This window comes from Rhinolophus ferrumequinum (assembly GCF_004115265.2).
Source record: "Rhinolophus ferrumequinum isolate MPI-CBG mRhiFer1 chromosome 15 unlocalized genomic scaffold, mRhiFer1_v1.p scaffold_54_arrow_ctg1_1, whole genome shotgun sequence".
NCBI lineage: Eukaryota > Metazoa > Chordata > Mammalia > Chiroptera > Rhinolophidae > Rhinolophus > Rhinolophus ferrumequinum.
This window is the reverse complement of record NW_022680357.1, coordinates 13031787-13054329: the sequence shown is the minus strand read 5'-3', so window position 1 is coordinate 13054329 and position 22543 is coordinate 13031787. Positions and strand designations below refer to the sequence as shown.

At 37.8% G+C, this 22543-nt stretch overlaps 1 protein-coding gene across 1 annotated transcript in view; it reads left to right on the top strand.

Annotated features, from left to right (window-relative positions):
- The window catches only part of PARN (poly(A)-specific ribonuclease), a 127977-nt gene that overhangs the window by 38499 nt on the left and 66935 nt on the right, over positions 1 to 22543 (top strand). The window contains exons 19-21 of the mRNA XM_033101250.1: positions 7744 to 7799; positions 9511 to 9597; positions 11965 to 12039. Coding sequence (XP_032957141.1) covers positions 7744 to 7799; positions 9511 to 9597; positions 11965 to 12039 — 218 coding nt within the window. The remainder of the gene's footprint in view (positions 1 to 7743; positions 7800 to 9510; positions 9598 to 11964; positions 12040 to 22543) is intronic.

The following is a 22543-nucleotide window of genomic DNA, read 5'->3' as shown; positions in this document are numbered from 1 at the left end:
CACTGTGAACTTCTAAGAAAATAATGTGAAGCTGGCTTTTCCCAGTACGGGGCCAGTGGTAGGTAAGCAGAGCGCACTGCGTGTGCTTAGCCGAGTACCCTCGGGTGGCAGGCTTTCTGTGCTGACGGGAGGAGAGAGGCAGAAGTGCGTGGTGCCAATAAAACCGTTTCTATGGAGAACAGCAACCTAGAAGTTCTCTTAAGGAATCATTTTGTAACTGTCTTTGTGTCTTCATTAAAAAGGTCTTGGTATGACATTGGATTGTGAATCAGAAGACGTGAATACCTGCTTTGAGTGTTGGTCTCATTCATGTGTGTTGAGCTGTATGATGGTGGTGAGGCCGTGTAACTTGTGAGGCCACAGAGTGAAGCAGACAGTCCCTTCCATTCGTCTGCCACCAGGAGCAACTGTGCCCTGCATATCTCTTTCCCCAGTAGTCCCTGCTGATGGCAGAACTGAGGAGGTCAGGCAGACAGTGGTGATTGTGGAACCCTTCCCATCCAGTGGGCTGGCTTTCCCGAGAACTTGGTAGTAGTTACCCTTGAATTTTACATTCATGGTGTTTGAGTAAAGGAGTTATGTCCTCTGCCTCCTAGCTTCTACCAACAATGGATCTCGAACCAGGGATAGGGACCATAGCTCATCATTCATCCTCAGCTGGTGAGAAGCTCACTGGTGCTGTTGTAGACATTGCTTTTTAATCATAAAGAGCCTAGGGAATAAGCTTTTTAATAAAAAGGAAGTCTAATTTCACCCTCTTCCAGATTATGCAAATTTTGGAGTCAAGTGCCATGAAGAGTAGAATTGTACTGTTACAAATGGCCTCCCAGATTCCAGAAGGCTTGAAGCCAATTTCTTATTTTACAGATATGTCTTTTCCCTAGAACACAAAATGTATTTTATCCACACATAGCTTAACCAAACCCCTTCATTTTGCCCTGGTCACATTCATTTCACTTTGGGTTCTCCAGGTTACTAAGATTGAAAGAATCTCCAAGAACTGGCTTGGTTTGATTATCCTGAAAGTTCTTGAGTACACTGATTTCAGAAAGGTAAAAGATAAGTGAGTCTATTCATAAGCCTTTTGTCTGGTTTCTTAAGACTAGGAACTAGTACTTGTTTCCACGACTTCTTTAGGGAAGGGGGTGCTATGAGCAAGTAGACAATAGTTATTTCTAAGACTATTTAATATTCATATGATTCAGGGGTTAGCAGTGTACTCTGAGACATTAGACTAGCTGCTATGTATCTTCTCTATTGAACATCTCCACTCTTTTACCACCCGTATTGCCTGTAATTTCTGGTAGCAACCCTCAGAGACATAATAATGTCCCCATTTGAAAGCTGAGGCCATCGGCCGAGAGCCCCGGAAATGACAGGATCAGGGATAACCCAGGTCTGTCCTCCACTATGAGAGGTTTCTGCCTGCACAGCACATAGTCTCTAAAAGAGACAATTCTACAGTTAATGGCACATCTTCTTAAGAGATAATGCTGGTATCTTTGAAAGATTTCTTTTTTTTCTCAGCCTGAGCAGTTATTCTTAAAGATGTTGACTTTGACCGCTGGATGGTGTTAGGCTAGTTTCCTCTGACATTTTACAATTTTGTTTTATAGGCCCTGCAGACGTTGCCTTTGTATAATGCTTAATTTAACATTTTTATTTGATGTAATTTGATGCAGTTCATTTGATGGAGACTGTTCAGATGAGCTGTTGGTTTTCTTTCTTTTTTCCTCCCTTGTCCCTCTTGTTTCTAGTGTTGTATTTCTGTTTAAGAAAGGACACGAGTTGGCTTCAGGACAAATGTCGGGTAACGCTCTATTTGTCAGAACATCAAGTACTAGATTGAAAATTGTATGGCCCCCCCACCTGAGTGAATTTAAAATAACATGCCACAGTAACTCCCTTCTAGCCAGTGGTTGCTCTCTGATTTTACACAAGAGCTTTAGTGAGTAAAATAAATGAGCTTATTTTGTAAGAGATGTCTGCATGCTTCCTACCCTGGATGATAAAATTAGTTTTTTATAGCACATAAATATGTATAATGATGAGCCCTTGCATACAAGGTTCTTATGAAGTGCTTTTACTGCTGTGCCCCGAAGGAAAGACCAAGACCATTTGCAAATACAGTAGCTCTGACAGCCATTGAAGTTTTCAGTTTTCGTTTGGAAGGCTTGGGACTTGTGGTGAGCTACAATTAATTGACTGCTCCAGTTGTGTTGAGATTAGATTATACTCAACATTTCCGTATTCTAATCTTTAGTGTTATAAGAGCTCACGAGTACAATTTTACTTGGAATCTTTTTTTGTTTTGTTTTGTTTTGAGAATAAAGCTTTTTGGGAAGAGAAGTATAGTTTTGAAGAAGGCGATGAACAGATGCCAGTTTTTATTCAGTTTCTAGGAGAAAGAATTAAGAGTTTGGGGCTGCACGTTTCTCTGTGTTTGCTAGGGAAAGAGAACAGAATAAACACCGTTCTTCTTTATTAAGATGTGTCATAACATTAGAAATCCTTCCAGCTCATTCAGGCCTTTGTGTAGGTGTACAAAACTGACATTACATAAAGTGAACCCCTTTATCCAGACACCTCTGTGTCTCGCTCAACCCTGAGAAGAGCCTATTCGCGAGTTTTCCTGAGAGTGGTCATGGTGTGTGTGGGGGCAGGTGTGACTGGAAAGTCTGACCCCAGGAAGCCCGGGTAACAGCTTTTTCTGCACTGCAAACGTAGGAAGTTGGTCCTTTGATCTGTGGCAGCATGGCTCTCTTCGTGCCTCTTGTTCCTCGTTGCCTTGAAAACTCAGTCTACCCAAAGCTCATTCTCAGACAGCAAGCTCATTCCTTATATCTAGGCTCTGCTCATCGCATGAAGCTGTAATTTAATCAGCCCTAGAGCACGACAAAAAATGTTTCTGAGATCTTTACTCGTGTTCTGAGCTCTTGCTACTTTTATATGCTAGTGGCTTGGGTGGTGATTCAGGACTAAAACCCTGACTTGTCCCCACACGCTCCTGCTAGGGCTCCAACTCCCCATTCCACATGGAGGTTTTGGAAGTATAGAGCTCAGGTTAAAAGCCAAGTGTGAGAGCTCAGGTTAAAAGCCAAGTGTGAGAGGGCCACCTCTCCCACATAGCACTGGGTAGTATGCTGCTGCTGGAGCGAAATGAAATATTTTATTTCTAAATAAATAGAACCATTGATTTTATGTATAGATTTGGTAATGCAGAATTTTAAAGAATTTGAATGATCTTTTCAGTTCCCCGAGATATGAGCCTCTTAGGGACTTCTTGTATGCGTTTTTGAGTATCACTTTTGTCCTTTTCGTTTTCTTGAGCTCAGCTGCTTAAAATGGGTTAATATTGCCAATGTTTTGCAATCTTATTTTATTCACTGGACAAGTCGGGAGTGGGTCAGATAAGCCATAGTCCAAGGCAAGCTGTGTCATCAAAGGATAACCTTTCATCTTAGTGTACTTCTTAAAGCAGTCTAATGTGTTTTGTGGTTGCCGGAATTTGTCTGAAACTTGTTGGGACGGTTGGAGAGTTCTGATAAGGTTAGAGGTGTCTGACTCTTTGTATAAAGTGTTTGCCAGTCTTCGGGGCTGCATTAGGAGCTCAAGTTTAATTTGTGCTGCTGATGCTGGAAGTTGTTCATTGTGGCCAAGTCACAGAAATAGGTTGGACCCTTGCCAATGAGTTGCCAAGAGGGTAGTATAAGTAACTTATTTTGTTGTTTTGTTTTTTTACTTCTTAAAAATGAGAAAAATAGCTGCCAGAGCAATAATTTCCCCTGATTTATCTTTTGCAGAGAATCTAGTTGCTTGTCATAGTTGGCCTCCTGGTTTTAGGGAGTGGTAGAAGACTTCTGTTATTGCTTCCTGGATTTTGAGGTAGTTCTTGGTATTTGTTGTAATAGTTTTGTGTTTTTCTAAGCCAAAATCATTTAATATAAACAAATCATTAAGACTAATAATTTTTGGAGAAGTTGGCCTGAGTCATTATTATCCAGCTGATTAATAAATCATCATTAATGACAACAACTCAACCTTAAACAGACTCTTTTCCTGGTAAGTCAGTGACTCTGAGTCCCCAGAGGTTCTGAGCCAGGAGGGTTCGGTGGGGCCCCGGAATGGGCATTGCTGTCCAGTTCCCAGGTGACTCCTGTGCTGCTGGTTTTACATCTGAAATGAAATTCTTTGCTGAGTAGCCAGCCTTCTTACATAGTGCAGGTCACAGTGTCACACTGCCCTGCTTGGAAGAGAATGTTAGCAGATGGCTTTTTGTGAGTGCCCTACAGCATAGAGGCAGAAGAGGTGGGTGGCTCTTCAGAGATAAGGGCGTTGTGTCCAGAATACCCTGTGTAGCCTGTAGGAGGCCACGCTGAAGCCACCCAATCTATGAGCAGCAGGAGCTGGAGTGCCCTGTGCTTTACCGTTGGATCTTTCCAGACATGTTCGAAAGCCGAGAAAAACAGCATCCATCACCAGCTGTATAATCGTCGAATATTACAAAATTGACAAATGCCAAAAAGGGTAAAATTTGTTTTATGGCATCTAGAATGTGAACTTGAGTTATGCGGTATAGAATCCTGGTGTAAATTTGGCCATTGTAGCAAGTGGGAATTTTAATTTTAGCCTTTGACATAGTTAGTGTCAGTCCTTTAGAGAGAAAGTGCTAAAATAATGTTTCATCAGAAAGCTCACAGGGACGTGCAAGACTCCCGCACAGTCTTGAATGTCTTTACCCAATTACGGCTGTCTTGAACCTTCACTAAAATAGAGGAAACATTTCACGCAGGTGTGGGTCCGAGTGTTTTTCGGTATCTGCCAGTGGAAGGCCTTCTGGGAGAGCTTGTTCTTTTCTACAGTTCACAATGAAGGGACATCCTTTCATGTACTTATCAGCATTTCCTCACGTGTTAAAGTGAAACCTGTCCAGTCCAGCGATCCACATGTGAAGTGTTTCATCAGAGCGTGCCAGGAGTCAGTGTAGGTCTTTGGTCACCCGGTTTGTAGGAAGCATGCCTACAGTGAAATGTTTTAGTTTTACTTCAAGAGGGCAGAGATGATACCAGCGCAATGGCTTGCGAGCAGCCTGGCATAAGGGGGTGGGAGGCCATTGGAGAGTTTACTTTGGTTCAGTTCCACCAACGCTCAGCTACAGTTTTAGAGTCGGTTTCCCAATTGCAGGGCTCTCCAGAGGCGCCGTCTGCCAAGTCACACACGCAGTTGGTTTTCGTGTTCTTCCAGGGTGTGGGGCTATTCAGTTCTCTCTCAAGCCAGACACGAAGGTGGAGGCCTAGGGGAAGAGTGAGAAATGCTATTAATAATTCATTTGAAAGGGGTTTCTGTTTAGTTAAAGTATCAAGTAAGCAACCAAGATAGTATAGGATTAAGTAACCTTTTAAAAATTTTTTGAGTGTTTTAGCTGAGAATCAGTTTTTACTTATTTTAAGCAGAGATGATACTTAAAATTCAGATGAAAGTTTAGAGAACAAATAGCCTGTATATTGCTTGACAAAAGATATCTTTCAAAAAAAATTTTTAAACATTTATATGGTGAGGTAAATTGGGGAAGTCTTTTTCTTTTTAAGTGCCTTATTTATATTTATAGGACAGTAGGTCTTCTCATTATTGAGGTCCCATGATTTTAGAAATAAAACAATGTTTTAAGAAGAAATAGAGGAATTGCAGATTCAAAGTTGTGATTTTACTTTATGTTCCTTTCTCCCACTATAGGTGAGATGGTGCACAGGATACATAAGGTTGATTCAATTGGCATTTTCAGCTGGGTTTTCTCTGAGATCGTCTCTAGTTATTTCCCCTGGGCCTCTCAGTTCTGGTAGCCTTTATTTTTTTAAGTTTAAAAAATAATAGTAAAAGGAATTTTGAAAAACAAAATTCAGTTTCCCAAAACCATTGATTTTTTTGGGGGGGTCGGGGGGGTTGCAGGGTATTTTTTATTCTTGGTTTAATGACATAAATATTTTACATAGCTGTAGTCACAAACTATTGTGCCTTTTTAAAATTTAAAATTGTATCACAATTTCTTCATGTTGTGAAGTTTTCAAAAGTTGTTTTGTTTAATGCTGTGTTGAAATGAACTATAATTTACCAACCCTTACATATTATTAAATCTTGAGGTTGATTTTGATTATTGGTATATCTGGCAGTATAGCAGTGACCATCTAGTTGGTTTAATTTTTATTCTTCTGTTGGAAGTAGGGTGAAAAATTTAAATTATTTTTATGGTGCTTGATATGTTCTGCTAACATTTAAAGCTTTTTATTTCATTTTTAGAATTTGAGGACCATCTCTAAATTTACTAAATGGAGAATCAAAAAATGTGAAGCATAAAAATACTGAGCCTTCTAACCCAGGAATAACTTTCCAGGTTCTGGTTGGCAATAGTACTAATAGCTATCCATTGAGAACCTCCTATGTGCTAGGTGATTTGAATGTCTTACTGTCTTCCGGCATTGCAGGTTGTATTGATTAAATTGGGTAAAATAGCTACCGGAACCAGAATAGTACACTGAGTCTAAATTAGTGAACTAAAAATAAATTTGGTTTCTTACCCATAGGATTTGGTTTATTAAATTGTAGGCTAGGCAACAAGTTCTCCAACCACAGAGTACCATGACTTCTTTTTTTCTAGTGTTAACAGAGCAGTGTTATTGAGGCTGATGGTTCCATTTGTAAACTAGATCATACCCTGCTTGGTTTTTGAATGCCTGGTAATAGTATGCCTTAATTGTGGGTCAGTGAAGCCAAACTAATTGCTTGTTGGGTACTTGGATTGCTTTTTTAATTTGCTGTATAATGTAGTCTCTACCAGAAACGCAAAATATATCGTTATCTAAATAAAACTCATTGAAATCATCTCACAGACAAAAGAATGCCTAATGTTTTGTCCACAATCTTGGAAATGAGAGAAAATTGAATGGCATTACAGAGAGTTATAATTTATAAGTACTCTATTTCAAGTGCCTTTGTATCCGTTTTGGAAGTTATACATAAAATGATTGCTATGGTTTATATCAGTGTGATCGTTTTGGTTTTTTGTTGTTTTGTTTTTTTTTTTGGCCAGGGATTGTTTGCTTTGTGCTTTTTTTTTTTTTTTTTTTGAGTTAAAGATCAGCCATCTGTTTACTTTGTGGAAGTTTTCAGAAGCTTTGTGCTTTTAATGTTTTAAATGACAATAATGACGTGAGCTTCTGAGACTGTCACTCATTTTAGACTGTGCAATTCACCCAATAAGATTAGTTTTCATCCAATGACTGCTTTTCAGTGAAAAACAGACACCTATGCTGTTATTCTCAACTCACAAAACACCAATCACAGGGGTTACCTTTACAGTTTTAGGAACAGTTGTTCATAAGTTGGTAAGATGGTTAGCACTCTGTGGTATTTGTTTTCTTTCATCGTCTCTGAACTAACAAGGCAGCTCAGCAGAGGACTTTCTTTCAACTCTTGATTACTAATTTCATTCATTTATTAATAGCTAATATTTATGGAGCAGCTACTGAGTGCCAGGAACTCTTGTAGGCATTAGGGACACTACAGTTTTTTTCTATTTATGATAAATATTTAACCCTAGAGAAAAATCTTTGACATGACTCTACAGCGCGTTTAAAATTATTTTTATAATAGAGTAATGTAATAAGAAGCTTCTAAAACATTTAATAGATGCCTCTTGGGTTTTTAATAGAAATTCGTTCATTACCTGTTTTTCTTTTCTTTTTGTAGGTTATTTCTTATGAGAGTCATGGATATCCCATATCTAAACTTGGAAGGACCAGACTGTAAGTGAAATTTTATTTTCTCATGCATCTGCACATTTAACTGTGTGGTCTGGAAGGGGCAACAGGAAAAGTATTACTGAAGAAAGAGCTTTATTCACTTAAAAATAGGCAGTGATTTTGCGGTTGATATGAATAGTACGCTCAAGTTAATGGTACCCTTGGGCCTTGATCAACTCATCTCTTACATTTTCCAGTTTATGCATGAGTTGAATTGTTAAAAAAGCACATATCTCCGTTATTTCTTTCCACTCAGAATTCTAAATTCATACTTTCCTGTAAATATATGTAATACATTTTAAGACGTGCTAGCTATGTTAGTAAGTTCTCTGTTTTCCAGTTATTTGAGTACAGTATATTTAAGTGTAGTAGGTTGATTTTTCTTTTTCTTTTTTTAATCATCATTGAAAACCTTGGAAGGCCAGTCTATTTGGGAGATGGTTGCTTCTTCTGATTCTCTACTTTGTCTGTATCTCCCCACTCTTCTTTTCCATTCTTCTTTTCCTAGCTTTGGTTTATTTGCCTTAATACATGCCACAGGGATATAGAAATGGGTGAACTATGCTTGATGATATTAATCATTGTAATGATGTTCATTTGAAGACGTACTGTGTTGTGCCTCCATATTTGATTTACTTTTAATCTGTCATTCTCACAACAATGGTGCCAGCTAACTATCGTCATTCCCAATTTACAGCCATGAATGGCTACAGTGGTTAGGTCTCTTGCTCAAAGTTGCACAGGTTCTATAGTGGGTCTGGGATTAGAACACAATACTGCCCCTACTTAAACGCAATTAGTCCATTCAATTTGGACAGTGTGTTTGTTTTTTTTGTTTTGTTTTTTTTAAAGATTTTATTGGGGAAAGGGAACAGGACTTTATTGGGGAACATTGTGTACTTCCAGGCCTTTTCTCCAAGTCAAGTTGTTGTCCTTTCAGTCTTAGTTGTGGAGGGTGCCGTTCAGCTTCAAGTTGTTGTCCTTTCAGTCTTAGTTGTGGAGGGCGCAGCTTAGCTCCAGGTCCAGTTGCCGTTTTCTAGTTGCAGGGGGCGCAGCCCACCATCCCTTGGGGGAGTCGAGGAATCAAACTGGCAACCTTGTGGTTGAGAGCCCATGCTCCAACCAACTGAGCCATCGGGAGGCAGCTCAGCTCAAGGTGCCGTGTTCAATCTTAGTTGCAGGGGGCGGAGCCCACCATGCCTTGCGGGACTCAAGGAGTTGAACCGGCAACCTTGTGGTAGAGAGCCCACTGGCCCATGTGGGAATCCAACTGGCAGCCTTCGGAGTTAGGAGCATGGAGCTCTAACCGCCTGAGCCACCAGCCGGCCCTGTTTGTTTGTTTTTTTAAAGCTAAATAAACATGTGGACAACTAGATTAAAAGGAGAAAGTAAAATGTTTAGTGGAACTTCTCAAACAAAGCAGCCGTTTTATTTTTCTTGAAATAATTTTCACAGGAACTTTGTGAGCACAGATGTCTCTGCATAGATTGCTAGGGTTCAGATTGTTGGGGGTTCTATAAAGCAACAAAACCTGAGGACTAGGCTGAGATGGCAGCGTCCTGTTGTTCCTAAGAATACTTTCAGGAGGTGTCTGATAATCATGAGGCATCCATCACGATTCCCCAAGTTAGCTTGGGCTTAGTTTCATCAAAGAACCCCTGGTATGTTGTTCACTTTTCAACTATCGACTTTTCATCAAAAATTTGTTTTGTAGTGCAGCCTAAACGTGATCATGTTCTCCATGTGACATTCCCCAAAGAATGGAAAACCAGCGACCTTTACCAGCTTTTCAGTGCCTTTGGTAAGTAAAGCACAAGTACAAATGTACTTTTAGGATATTTTTTTGGTCTAGGAGACCAGAGGTGTATAGTCGGCTTCAGGTTGGGCATAAAAGAATATTAATATGCAGGGTTTTAATCTCACTCATGGAATTTTGGGGGCTTTGGCATGCTGCTTTGTGTCAATATGATCTGAGGAACATTTAGTAGCGCCCCACAATAGAGTGCTATTATTAATCCAGGGAAAGCAAGATAATACAATTACTATGACTGCCCTTACTGCTGACCATGGAAAATAAATCTAGGCTGAGGATAAATTATTCTGAAGGGCAGTTGGTGGGTCGGTCACTGCTTGACACTGAATAGTCCAAGGAGACAAACATAGATGTTTGAGAGGACCAAGATACATGTTGTATGTGAGGTAGGGCTGTTTTTCTATTTCCTTTTTATCAGGTCAGGCAATTAGTTTCAATTGATCAGTCTTCTGATTAGGGTTTATAAAGACCATTCTGATTGTAAATCTTGAGCAGTGTTTCTGTATTTTAACAAATGAAGTATTTAGGCTGTTCTCTCTGGATATTCTTGGATAACGTGAAGAGAGCAAAAACCTGAATGTCCCATAATAGAATGTTTAGTAAATGTTTATGTATCTCTTCAACAGACTAGTATGTAGCCACTTAAAAAATATTTGAAGAGTTTATTGAAAGATGGTAAAGTGTTTATATTTTAACATTTAAAGTATAAAGCCAATACAAACTAGGATTCCTGTATAACTAACATTATCTTTTTAAAAAACTTTGTATAGAAATCAGACTGAAAGGAAGTATCATGCTATTATCACTGAATTGTTTTCCTCTTTATACTTTCTGTATTTTCTAAAATAAGCATATATTAGCTTTCCTTTATAAGTATAAAACTTTACACACTTACATTTTAGAAAAGTAAGTGAAAGCAAGTCTATTTCTGGAAAGTTATTCTAATCTTTGCAGATAGTCTAAATGTCTTCTGAAATTCTAGTCCTGCTATTTAACTTAAGCACAGATCTAGAAATGTAGTTGAATTTCACAGCTCATTTCTTTTGAAAGCTTTTGATGTTGTTGTTTCTCATCTTGTATTGTTAAGTTCCCAGTGTAGTCAAACTTTAATTGGCTAAATTAAGTAGAATGCTCTAAGTAGGGTTGTTTTTTTTTCATTTTAATTAAAAAAAAATTTGCTGTGTGCTATGTGATATTGGACTAGTAACCTCTGTGTATCTTTGTTTTCTCATCGGAAATGATGAGATGATGACGACAATACCACCTATTTCATAGGCATGTTACAAGGATTAAATGAGCTAATTCATGGAATCATTTAGAATACGTAGTATGTGGCATATAGTAACTACTTAATAAATGTTAGCTATTATCCCAAAGACAGCATACACAAGGGATGGAGAAGTAAGAAAATAGTAGTAAGTGACTTTCTAATTGAGAAAGCACCTCACTGTACAGCAGGAAGTAAATTGTCTCCTATGACAGCAAAACAAAGCAGCTTTCGAGCCTTCAGAAATTTTAGTTGGAATTAAATTTTTTTTTCCTTGTTAAATTCCGGTTAGTTTACCCATTTTTCAAAATTCCAGTTTTGTGTATTTTTTCAAGAAGAGTGGTAGCAGAATAATTAGATCTCCGCTTTCCCCCTCAGTTTTCTCCAAATTCCCACTGCCCTCTCCTCCTTCCTTTCCCTCCTTGCTCTCCTATACTCCATTCTGGTTGTTTAGCCTTTATTGAGGATTTGTCTCTCTGCGAAAATCATTTTGTTTCACTACCCTGCTTTCTGCCCTTCTCTGTTTTTTCTTTTTTCTGTTAGTCTTGGTTTTCTCTCTCTGATGCCTGCTTTTCCTTGTCTTCCGTTTTGCTCCCTGTTTTCTTCACCTGGCCTTGAGAACAACGTGCTTTTTTTTCTTATGTTTTGCTACATCGATTCATTCATGTATCCCATTCATAATTTTCAAAGTTTGCCTCTCTGAAAAGAAATAGTTGTGTTTTTGAACTTATGGGGTCCCTGATTTTTGTTAGTGATTTTGATGGGAACAGAGATTCCAGCCCTGGCGTGAGATTGGGTTGAATGATGAAGTGACCCAGGATTTAATCCAGAAGAAGCTGTCTTTTGTTTTTAAAACAAATTTTTTAAGTTCCTTTTTTTTTTCTTCCTGGTTTGCCTTTTAACTGAAATAACTGCTTGGTAGATTTAAGTTTTAGCTTTTTGTAGTGCTGAGATTTAGATCAGATTTTAAACCAGCACCTCATTTCTCTCCAGATTAACATATATAGTGAAATATGTCAGATACAAATGAAATCTGATAGCTAGCTAAATGGTTAAGTGTTCACCTTACTTTTAATTCAATATTACAGGTAACATTCAGATATCCTGGATTGATGACACATCAGCATTTGTTTCTCTCAGCCAGCCTGAACAAGTACAAATTGGTAAGTGTTTGGGGCATGGTTTTATGTATTAATTAAAGTGGGCTCATTGCTGCTTGGTTTGTTTTGTGATTGCCTCTAAAATAAAGGCAATAATTAGTAAATCATGTGTAGGTGAGAAAATAAGACAAATTTATTGATTCATTAGATACATTATATAATACTGTTTTTCACTTAATTCAGTTCCTTTCCCATTGTGCTTTTTCTAAAATGAGTTGCACATTTACTTTTAGAATTAGAAGTAGCAAATTGAGAGGAACGGGGGACACCAAAACGTGAAACCTGTATTGACCCATTTGTCTCTGTACTTTCCCCATGAATTTATAAATTTCTGTGATTTATTCATTCCATTAAACTTACATCAAATACTTGTTTTACAGACAAATAAACTGAAAGATATTTTGTTAGCTTTTAAAATAGGATTGTAAAAAGATGGAATACCATGTCTCATTGGATCTGAAACAATTTTGATATTTACCATCACAAAACATTCTATTTTCTTAGGTTGAAAAGTTATTGAAGAAAATATGTAGTGTTAAGGCGCATATTTTATTCAAATAAAGCTCAAGTACCCTGGTGCTTGGTAATTCTGGTAATATAACTTCTACAAACATACAAAACTTCTACAAACATACACATTCAGATCAGAGTATTTGGTATTTTTTAAAACTATAGGACCATCACAGGCATATAGGCTATTATAGAGAAGAAAAGCTTGGAATCATACTGCTGTACTATTTATAGTTGTGTGACCTTGGGCAAGTTATTAGGTTGGTGCAAAAGAAATTGCAGTTTTTGCAATTATTTTTACCTTTTAAAGCGCAATTACTTTTGCATCAACTTAATATTTAACCTTCATAGGCTTCTGCTTATCTCCATACACTAAGAATGATGGTATGGACTAAGGGTTATTGTGAGGATTATATGAGATTACGTATGTAAAGCTTGACATAGTTTCGAACTTTTATTATGGTCATTTAATAGATTTCAGTGTGAAATACTCTTCAGGAGCACATACACCAGGCACAGCATCGGGTGGCAGGCTGTGAATGATGTTGTTTATTAAATGTTTTAATATTTGCTTGTTTCTGTGATCTGTTCCCCCTCAATCCTTGGGCAGTTTGGATGGAATCTAAAGGGACGGGATTATTAGAGGGCGATAATAAATTCAAGTGGGGGGGGCGGGGACTCTGAGATTAAGACTGAACTGAGACTTCAGTGTGGCTGAAAGAACACTGATTGAGAACTCCTGACCCGATGTCTAGTCATGCCTCCTCTGCTTAGTGTCACACTTCAGCTCCTTCGCTGTTCATGCTTGGTGACATTGAAGCTGTGCAGTGGATGGAAGAAGGTGCACAGGCTTTGAAGTCAGACTGACATGGGACTAACCTTGCCTTCGCCACTTGTCAGCCATGTGTCTTTGGGCAAGTTATGTAAACTCTGTAAGCCACACGTTCCTTGTTTGAGAGATGGACATGATGATAGTTGCTCCGTGAAATGAGGTCATGGATATTAAGTTCCCACCACCAAGCCTGCCACTGTATAAGCCATGCTTGACAAATGGTAGGTAATTATTAAAATATCTGCTTGGCCTCCACTGCTGTGAATGGTAAAAATGGGTATGTAAAAGTGCTTTGACATCAGTAACAGTCGAGTTAGTAGGAGTTACTTGAAAATACAGGAACACTTGCTTATGTGTATGGAGTGTCAAAGTTGCTTTTAATGTTCCTGTTATACCAAATTTATGTCCAGTAATGATTGCTCCCTTATTTATTATCGAAAGATTCTCCAAACAGTGGCTTTTGAGCTCAGTATTTTATTCAGTGATACCTGTGGCTTCAGGTCGCCACAGAAGCGCTCTAATTTGATTGTTCGCCCATATGTGTTGCTTCCCTGAAACCAATGTTGAGTCTACCTGTTCACCTATTCATTGAATCCTTCTCTAGTGCCTGGCATACACTGTGGCATGAGGAAATAACTGTGTGTGTGAGCGAGGAATCTGGAGAATAGGCCAAGATGCAATTGTGACCTTTTACGCTTTTTACCTTCTGGGTTAAGAAGATGACTGTTGTCTTTTGATATATGCAACTTTACTAGTACAGTCTAATTTTCCACTGTTGTCTCTTTACTTACACAAAGACAGCTCTTAAAATAAATACCTGGCCATTTGCGCATGCTGTGCCTATCACCATGGTTTTCTTTGGCAGAAGCCATCTTTTACTCAGCCATTGCCGCCATCCAGAGCCTGGCTGTGTCCTACTTCCCTCCTCCTCTCAGCTGAAATGTCCGCTTTTCTGGGTGTTTTGTGAGACATCTGTCTTCTCTGGCTCCTTTTGCAGGGGATTGGACCCCGTGTCTGTGCTAGCCTGGCGTCCTTTACTGACACACACCTTGTGGGGTTGTCTTCTGTGATAGATGTAAACTCTTTCAGAGCAGGGACCATATCTCTTGTTCACCTTTGTGTTTTCAGGGCTTAGAGTAGTGGGTGTCTGACACTCCTAAGTGTATGTGAACTATTTATTGAGCTGAATAAATGATATTTAATGTATTTAATGTAATGACTGAGAAATGCATTTTTGCATGTGATGGATATAGTATTAGGTTGGTGCAAAAGTAATTGCGGTTTAAAAGGTTAAAAATAATTGCAAAAACCGCAATTACTTTTGCACCAACTTAATATATAATGTCTCTGGTCTTTCGCTATGATTTCTAAAATTATGTAGCTGTTTCATTGAAAGACAATGTAAAACTTATTCTTTATTGTGGTAATTCTAATGGTGAAACAGACCCAGGGTCTCTAATGTGCTGTAAACCCTATTAATGTTATCTTAAACAAATTACTTATTCATTTCTGCGGAAGCAGAAGACTTGTTAGATCAATAATGTAACATTGGAAAAATCATTAAATGCCTATTTATATAACAGCTCGTAATGGCTGTTTTGGCTCTGTTACAAACTATTTTTGATTTACATTTAAGGAGTTGCTTTTTAACTGACATCTGTCTCTTTTTTCTTTTGATAGTACTAGTTCTAATCAAGATTTAAAAAAAAAAATCATTGCCAACATCTTGAATATGAGAGTTCTGTTTTTCTAGGAAATCTTATTACACTAATTGTTAAAACCCTTTGACTGAGTGCCATGTGCTTTGATTCCTGTTGTTTTTTTGTTTGCTGTTGCTGTGAAGGTGAGAGTCCCCGGTGGCTTTGGGGTCTTCAGATAGTGACAAGCCATACAAGCCATATATTCAGGTTTCTTCCCCACTGGCTCTTCAGAGAAGACAGTAGGTGTCCAGTATGGGGACTCGATGCCATGGGGAAGATCACTTAGCCTCAGTATTTGAGTATTTTTCTCAAAGTAGCCGAGTAAGAAATCACCTATAATGGTCACATCTAAATAGCCAGGTCACATCTGAATGAATGATATTTAAGATTTTTATATTCCTAATGCAGTTTTGTTAATTAGGGGAAGAGCTCAAAAATATTTCAAAAGTAGTTAAGCCTCCTGCTCATACTCTCAAAGTTTAGACATTGTCTGGAGTATCCTTAAATGCGTTATAAGACATTTTCTCTCTGCTTATAATTTTTATAGAAATAGCTTGGGACAATAACCTTCTCATTTATTTTGCACGCTGGAGATTGGAGCACACTGTGAAAGGTGCTTTAGAAGTGTTAGAAACCTAACAATTATTTTGTAAAGCCGGCCTGAAATCATGTAGTTACATAAATTCCTGATATGCTGCCTTAAGAGCTTGTTCTGGATGATTTTGTGGGATTGGGGAGGGGGCGTGGGGAGAATCTTGGCTTCACTTCAGTCCAAAATCTGAATGTGCTTATGTTAAATCAGACTTTTAAAAAGCACAGCTTTTGATTGTGTTGAGCAGATAAATATTAGAGTTGCAGATACAACTCTTTTGGGGCGATTATTCAGCACTGTATTTGCTAAAAGGCTGCTTATAACTTTAAACTTTACCTGTGCTTTTTGTTATCCTTTAAATGTTTGCAGAATCTGTGGTGATAACTGCTTCTCATTTGTGATATTGGTGATTTGTATTCTCGTTTTTCCTTGATCTCTCTAGGTTTGGGGTTACTGATTCTGTTGATCTTTTCATTTTATTCTTTTTATTTTGTTTTTCTTTATGGTTTGCTGTTGTCTATTTTGTTGGTATCTGCTTCTCTCTCTCTCTCTCTCTCTCTCTCTCTCTCTCTCTCTCTCTTCCTGTTTCCTTTCTTTACTTGCTTTGGGTTTACTTTGCTCTTTTTTTTTTTTCTCCAGCTTTTGAGGTAGAACTTTATGTGATTGAATTTTGTTTTCATTTTTCTAAATTTTTTTAGCTTGGCTTCCTAGAGGTTGCCCAGGGTCCATATAGCTTAAAGGTTGGCCAGTGATTGGTCAGGTGTGCTTACATATCTTGATCCAGCAAGGCTTCCACCCTTTGCCACCTGGGTTGAGGAACACATTCTACATTGAAGCAGTTTACAAGTCTGCCACAGTTTTTACTATTGGCTGGAAGTTTTCGTCTCCTCTGTGGGCACACAAGGCTTCATGCCCAGCCAGCATGTGTATATAATGAAGACTCCAAGTCATTGAATTTGACCTTTTTAAAAATTCTATATAAGCATTTAAAGCTATAAATATCCTCTAAGCACTGCTTTGAGTGCATCCCACAAATTACATGTTGCATTTTCTTTATCATTAAATTAAACAAATTTTCTAATTTCTCCTTTGACCCTAGATTACTTAAAATGTGTTGTTTAATTTCCAAGTACTTAAGAGTTTTCCTAGATCTCTTATTCTTACTAATTTCTAATTTAATTCTGTTATGATTAGAGATTTCAATATGATTTCAATCCTTTAAAATGTACTAATACTTGCTTTATGGCCTGGCCTAAAGTCAGTCTTGCTGAATGTACGGTGTGCACTGAAAAAGAATGGGTATTCTGTGTACGGTTTGGCCTGTGGTGTGTGGCTTGGTCTGTAACTGTCACTGTTGTTCAGGTATTCACTGTCTTTGCTAATGTTTTATTGAGTAACCTATCAGTTTTTGAAACCAGGTATTAAAATCTCCTACGATTGTGTCTGTTTCCCCCTTTAATTTTGTCAGTTTTCATGTCATATATTTTGAAGACTGTATTATTAGTTGCATATACATTTCTGACTAGTCTTTCTGATTAATTTACTCCTTTATTACTATGAAATGTCCCTCTTTATCTTTTGTAACACTATCGTTTTTAAGTCTACCTTATATTAATATAGTTAGTTTATTCTTGTGTTTTTTTATGTTTGGCTGGTATATCTTTTCCTTTACATTTACTATCAACCTATCTGTGTATATGTAAAATGAGTCTCTTGGCGACAGCATATAGTTGGGTCTTGCTTTCTTATCCATTCTGATAATTCTGACTTTTAATTGGAGTATTTAGTCCATTGACATTTAATGTAATTATTTATATGATTAGGCCTATCATTTAAAAATTTGTTTTTCGTTTGTTCCCTCTGTTTTTTGTTCCTTTTCCCTTTCCTGTCTTCTTTTGGATTATTTGAATTTTTTTTTTAAATTCCATTTTAATTTTTTTATGGGCTTTTTAGCATTACCTCTTTGTATTAATTTGCTTTAGAAATGTCAATACAGTATATAGCCATAACTTCCCACAGTCTACTTAGAGTTCATATTGTACCACTTCACAAAGAATGTAGAAACCTTATCTCCATATGGGTCCGTTTGTTCCATTGTCTTTTGTGCTGTAATTGGCATGTGTTTTACATCTGCATTCATTATAAATACCACAAAGTGATGTTATAATTTTGCTTTAAACAGTCATATGTATTTTAAGAAATTTAAATCCTCTATTTAAGAGAATGAATTCTTTTTTATTTACCCAGATATTTACCGTTTCAAATGTCTTCATTCCTGAAGATCCAGGTTTCCTTTGCGTATCATTTCACTTCAGCCTGAAGAACTTCTGTTCATTTCTTACAGTGCTGGGGTGATGGCAACTGATTCTCTTAATTTTCCATTATCTGAAAATGTCTTTCTTTTGCCTCCGTTCGTGTAGGATGTTTTAGCTGGATATAAAATCCTGAGTTTTTCTTTCAGCATTTTAAAGATGTTCTGGCTTCTGGCTTCCTTGGTTTCTGATGAGAAGTCTGTAGTTATTTGAATCATTGTTACCCTATATATGTAATGGTTTGCTTTTCTCTGGCTATTTTCAAAATTTTCTCTTTACCATGGGTTTTTCAGTAGTTTGACTTTGAAGTAGTTAGGCATGGATTTGTTTGTAATTATACTATCAGGGTTGACTAGGCTTCTTGAATCTATAAATTTATGTTTTTCACCAGATTTGGAAAGTTTTTAGATGTTATTCAAATATTTTTTTTCTATCCTGTATTCCCTTGCCTCTCTTTCTGGGACTCTAATTACTTTATATATAGGGGACCTTTTCATACTGTTCCAGTGGTTCCTGATGCTTTGCTCATTTTTGTCTACCTTCTTCTTTTTTTTTTTTAACCTGTTATTCACATTAGATAATTTCTATTGATCTATAAGCTCGCTGACTCTTTCCTCAGTCATCATTATTCTGCTATTAAGCATATCCAGAAAATTTATTTTATATATTTATTTTTCAATTCTGGAAATTCAGTTTTTTTTTACTGTTCTGTTTTTCTCGTAAGGTTTCCTACTTTTATTTTGAGCCGTATTCCTTTACCTGGTTGGACACAGAATAGCTTATTTAAAATCTTTGTCTAATAATTCCATCATCTGTGTTATTTGGGTGTTGGTACCTATTGATCACCTTTCCCTTGAGAATGGGTCACATTTTCCTGGCTGTTTATATGTTGAGTAATTTGGAATTATTTCCTGGACATTGTGTGAGTGTTCCTTTATGGAGACTCTGGATTCACTTACATTCCTCAGAAGAGTGTTGATATTTTTGTTTTTGTTTTAACAGGCAATTAGGTAATTTCAAACTATAGACTCTTCCATGCTTATGGTAGGCAGTGGCTCAGATCTTAGCCTCGACTGCTTTTAGTCTGCACATGCATGGCTAAGGGTCAGCCAAAGAGGCTATACACCAGATTTGGGGTTCCCATTTTCTGGTTTCCTCGTTTCTAAGATTCCTTGCTTACTCTCTTGCCACTGGTTGCCCTATGCTTCTTTAACTGGTTCCTTCTACCAGAAAACATAGGATTTTCTATCAGAGTTTTAGTTGGTCCATGCCCCTTTAACTACAGTTTCTCCTTAGGGCAAAGTCTTTCCCTCTCTCTTTTTCTCTCTCTTTTTCTCTCTCTTTCTCTCTCTCTCTCTTTCTCTTCCTCTCTCTCTCTCTCTCTCTCTCTCTCTCTCTCTCTCTCTTTCTCTCTCTCTCTCTCTCTCTCTCTCTCTCTCTCTCTCTCTCTCTCTCTCGCGCGCGCACGCACACACACACACACACACACACAAATTCACTCTATGCCAATTTGCTTCCTCCAAGTTTTGACTCCACTCCAAAACCTATTTATGTTAAACGTGTAGAGCCCTCAGATACTTGGATTTTTGTTTGTTTGTTTGTTTGTTTGTCTTTCATGTATTTCCCAGAGCTTATAGCTGTTCTCAAAGGAAAGGTTGATTTGTTAGGTGCTTATTCTCCATACTAGATGCAAACATCCTTACTTATGCTCTTTAATTGTTCTTCTTATAGCATCTGCTTTTGATGCAAAACTTCCTGCCATGTTATACCGTGCTTGAACTACCTCTTTATTTTTGTTTAATGACATTTTAAGAAAATCTCATGTTAATGTATAAAAAAGCCCTGCTACTTAAGTACCTCCTTTGACTGAATACAAGTGACTTCAGTTCAGTTCCTTTCAGGTACACATGTGTTCCAACAGACAAAATCCAGGCAATATATTTGGCATCTTTGCTTCTATTTGTGGTGCTTTTCATAGTTGGCTAGTGTGTTACGATATATTTTTTCTTGTCAGGAAAGAAATGCACAAAAATTTTTTCTTGTCAGGAAAGAAATGCACAAGAAAAAAAATTTCTTGTCAGGAAAGAAATTTTAAAAAGAACCAAAAAATGAATGTTTTTCTTTGCATGTTAACTTTTCTAATATTAAACTCTATGTGGAGTCACAACAATTATCTAGAATTATAATTATAGCAATAGATAGATGAGCTTAACTATGACATGACTTTTTAAAATAAGAGTTGTTAAATAAGCTTTTTTTTTTTTTGGAAGGAAGGGGCTGATAACTTGTGGTTTAAATGACATATGACTTTTATGCCATAAATACTGGATCCTGGAAACAATGTATTTATTTTATTCAGACAAGATTTTTACAGTAGTGGCTTATTGAATACTTCACTTTGATAAAGGAAAATCTTTATTAGTGAAGAGTGTGAGTGTCTATATGTTTTGTGTAGCTATCTTCTGATTTGAGAACTTGTAAGAGCAACTGACTGTTTTTTCCCCCTCTAAATCACTTAATCCATGAAAAGCACTGTGGGAAATATTAATACTTTTTATTGAGAACTTTCTTGTTTTTCTAATTCCCCGCCATATTTAATCTTGAGAATTAGCAGTTTTATACATTTCTGCTATGAAATCTGTATCAGGCAGATTTATTTAAGAGTGTAACAAGAACTTGCACTCTCCCTAATTAGTATTTTTTAGGGCATTAGCTGGTATGAGAATAGGACCAAAAGCTTCCTGGCTGTCAGATAAGCCTTCCCAAGTTCTTAATATAATTACCAGTGTTAATGCAGCAATGAGAAAATGAGTCCTGTGGAAGTTAGAATGTAACCGGGAAAAAGAAATGCAGTGTTTGTTGCTCTAGAAGCTGAATCTTTATGTTCTGTTAAGTCGTCGTTGGTCCAAAGCATTGGGTTTGATTTTTTGTATTTTAGGGGCCATGTTATCTGATCTAAGAATGTTTGCTTTGTGATGTACTATCAGAATATTCCGTAAATCTATCACATTTACTAGTAATTGGTAAAAAAAAAAAATTGCTTTTGTGGTGCTCTCCAGCTCCCAATTTTAGAAGTAAACTAAACTGTTGAAAGCTGGGCTAGAGAAGGGAGAAATGGCTCTGACTGGCATGTAGATGACAGTAGAGGCTTAGCAGGGAAGGCTTCCTGGAGTAGGTGGTGCCTGTGCTGATCCTCAAATAATGAGTTGGATTGAGCCTAGAAGAGGATGGCTGAGAAAGCTTGGGTGAAGAGTGGGATTAGCTCATCCTTTGGTATTTGGGCATGACAGGAACAGAGGGTACATGTGGTGGAGTGGCTGGAGGGGAAGTTAGAAGATGGACACACAGAGTTTGTGTGTTAAAAATAGGAGTTTGAATCGTATCCTTTGTACGAGCCTTGCTGTAATGTTGATTTGGGGTATTTTTCATTAAATCAAGTTTTAAAATAAAATATTGCATCTAACTAGTTTTCTTTTAAAAGTTTGGGGCTTTCAAAAGAATTTCCAGGTATTGAATGCCAAGTTTGTCAACCAAACAGGGAGCTGCCATCGGAAAGCCTGATTGTCAGAGATGGCACCTACAGTGGCACTTGTTCATGTGTGTATGGTGGCATTGTAGCAGAGTCAAAAATAGATGGACATATTTGAGCAGGTTCTGTTTATTTTTAAATGTCTAGAAGGTTGGGCTTTACATTTACTTGAGTTCATAGCCTTCTCTGAGAGACTGCGGCCAAATTGAATCTATCTGGGAAGCTGCCACATCTATAAATGCTGCAAAGGTACCAGTGGGCCGCTGGCTTCCAAGAATCAATGGCAGTGCACTTCAGTTCCTAATTTAAAGTTCATGAAAATTATCCCTTGACAAACAAGACTGTGAAAAAAAGAAATCCTAATTGATGACTTCCTTTTTGGTAAACATTTAAATGTTTACACAAATGGTACTGGAGTGAGTCAGGGTGCGGAGTGAACGACGGAATGAATGAATGAATGAATACAGACGGCAAATGTTTTTGTGTTCAGAGGAAGGGGGATGACTGAGCTAAAGCGGATCATAGAATGTTAAGCTCTCCCACCCAGTAGACTTGGCTTCTTGAAGTGGGGACTGGTAGTCGTTATCGTACATCCTTGGTATTTGGGCTGTTCTGGGCACAAGTTGCAGATGGCCTTGAGGAGAGGCCTTGATTATTTGGTCTTGATGGACGGCTGATGGTGGCTTAGCAGAGAAGAGAGAGAGGCGCGTGCAGGCACAACAGAGGTAGGAATGAAAGTGGATGTTTACTGCAGCGTTTGTCAGACTGTGGTTCACACTCTCTCAGTGGGTGTGAAATCATTTTAGTGAATGTGGCCCGCAGAGATTCGGAAATAGTTCAGAGGTTTCTGCCACTGTCAGGTCTCTTCGCTGATGGGGTCTTCTGGTCTGGACTTTTTAGGAGGTGGAAGCAGCTATGGTGGAAAGCCCTAGTTGGACCTCAGGCCCAAAATCTCTCTCCATCACAATCTGCTAAAGGCGTCCTGTACGTTAGGGAAACATAAAGGTGATGCTAAGTCACCATTAGTTCTTC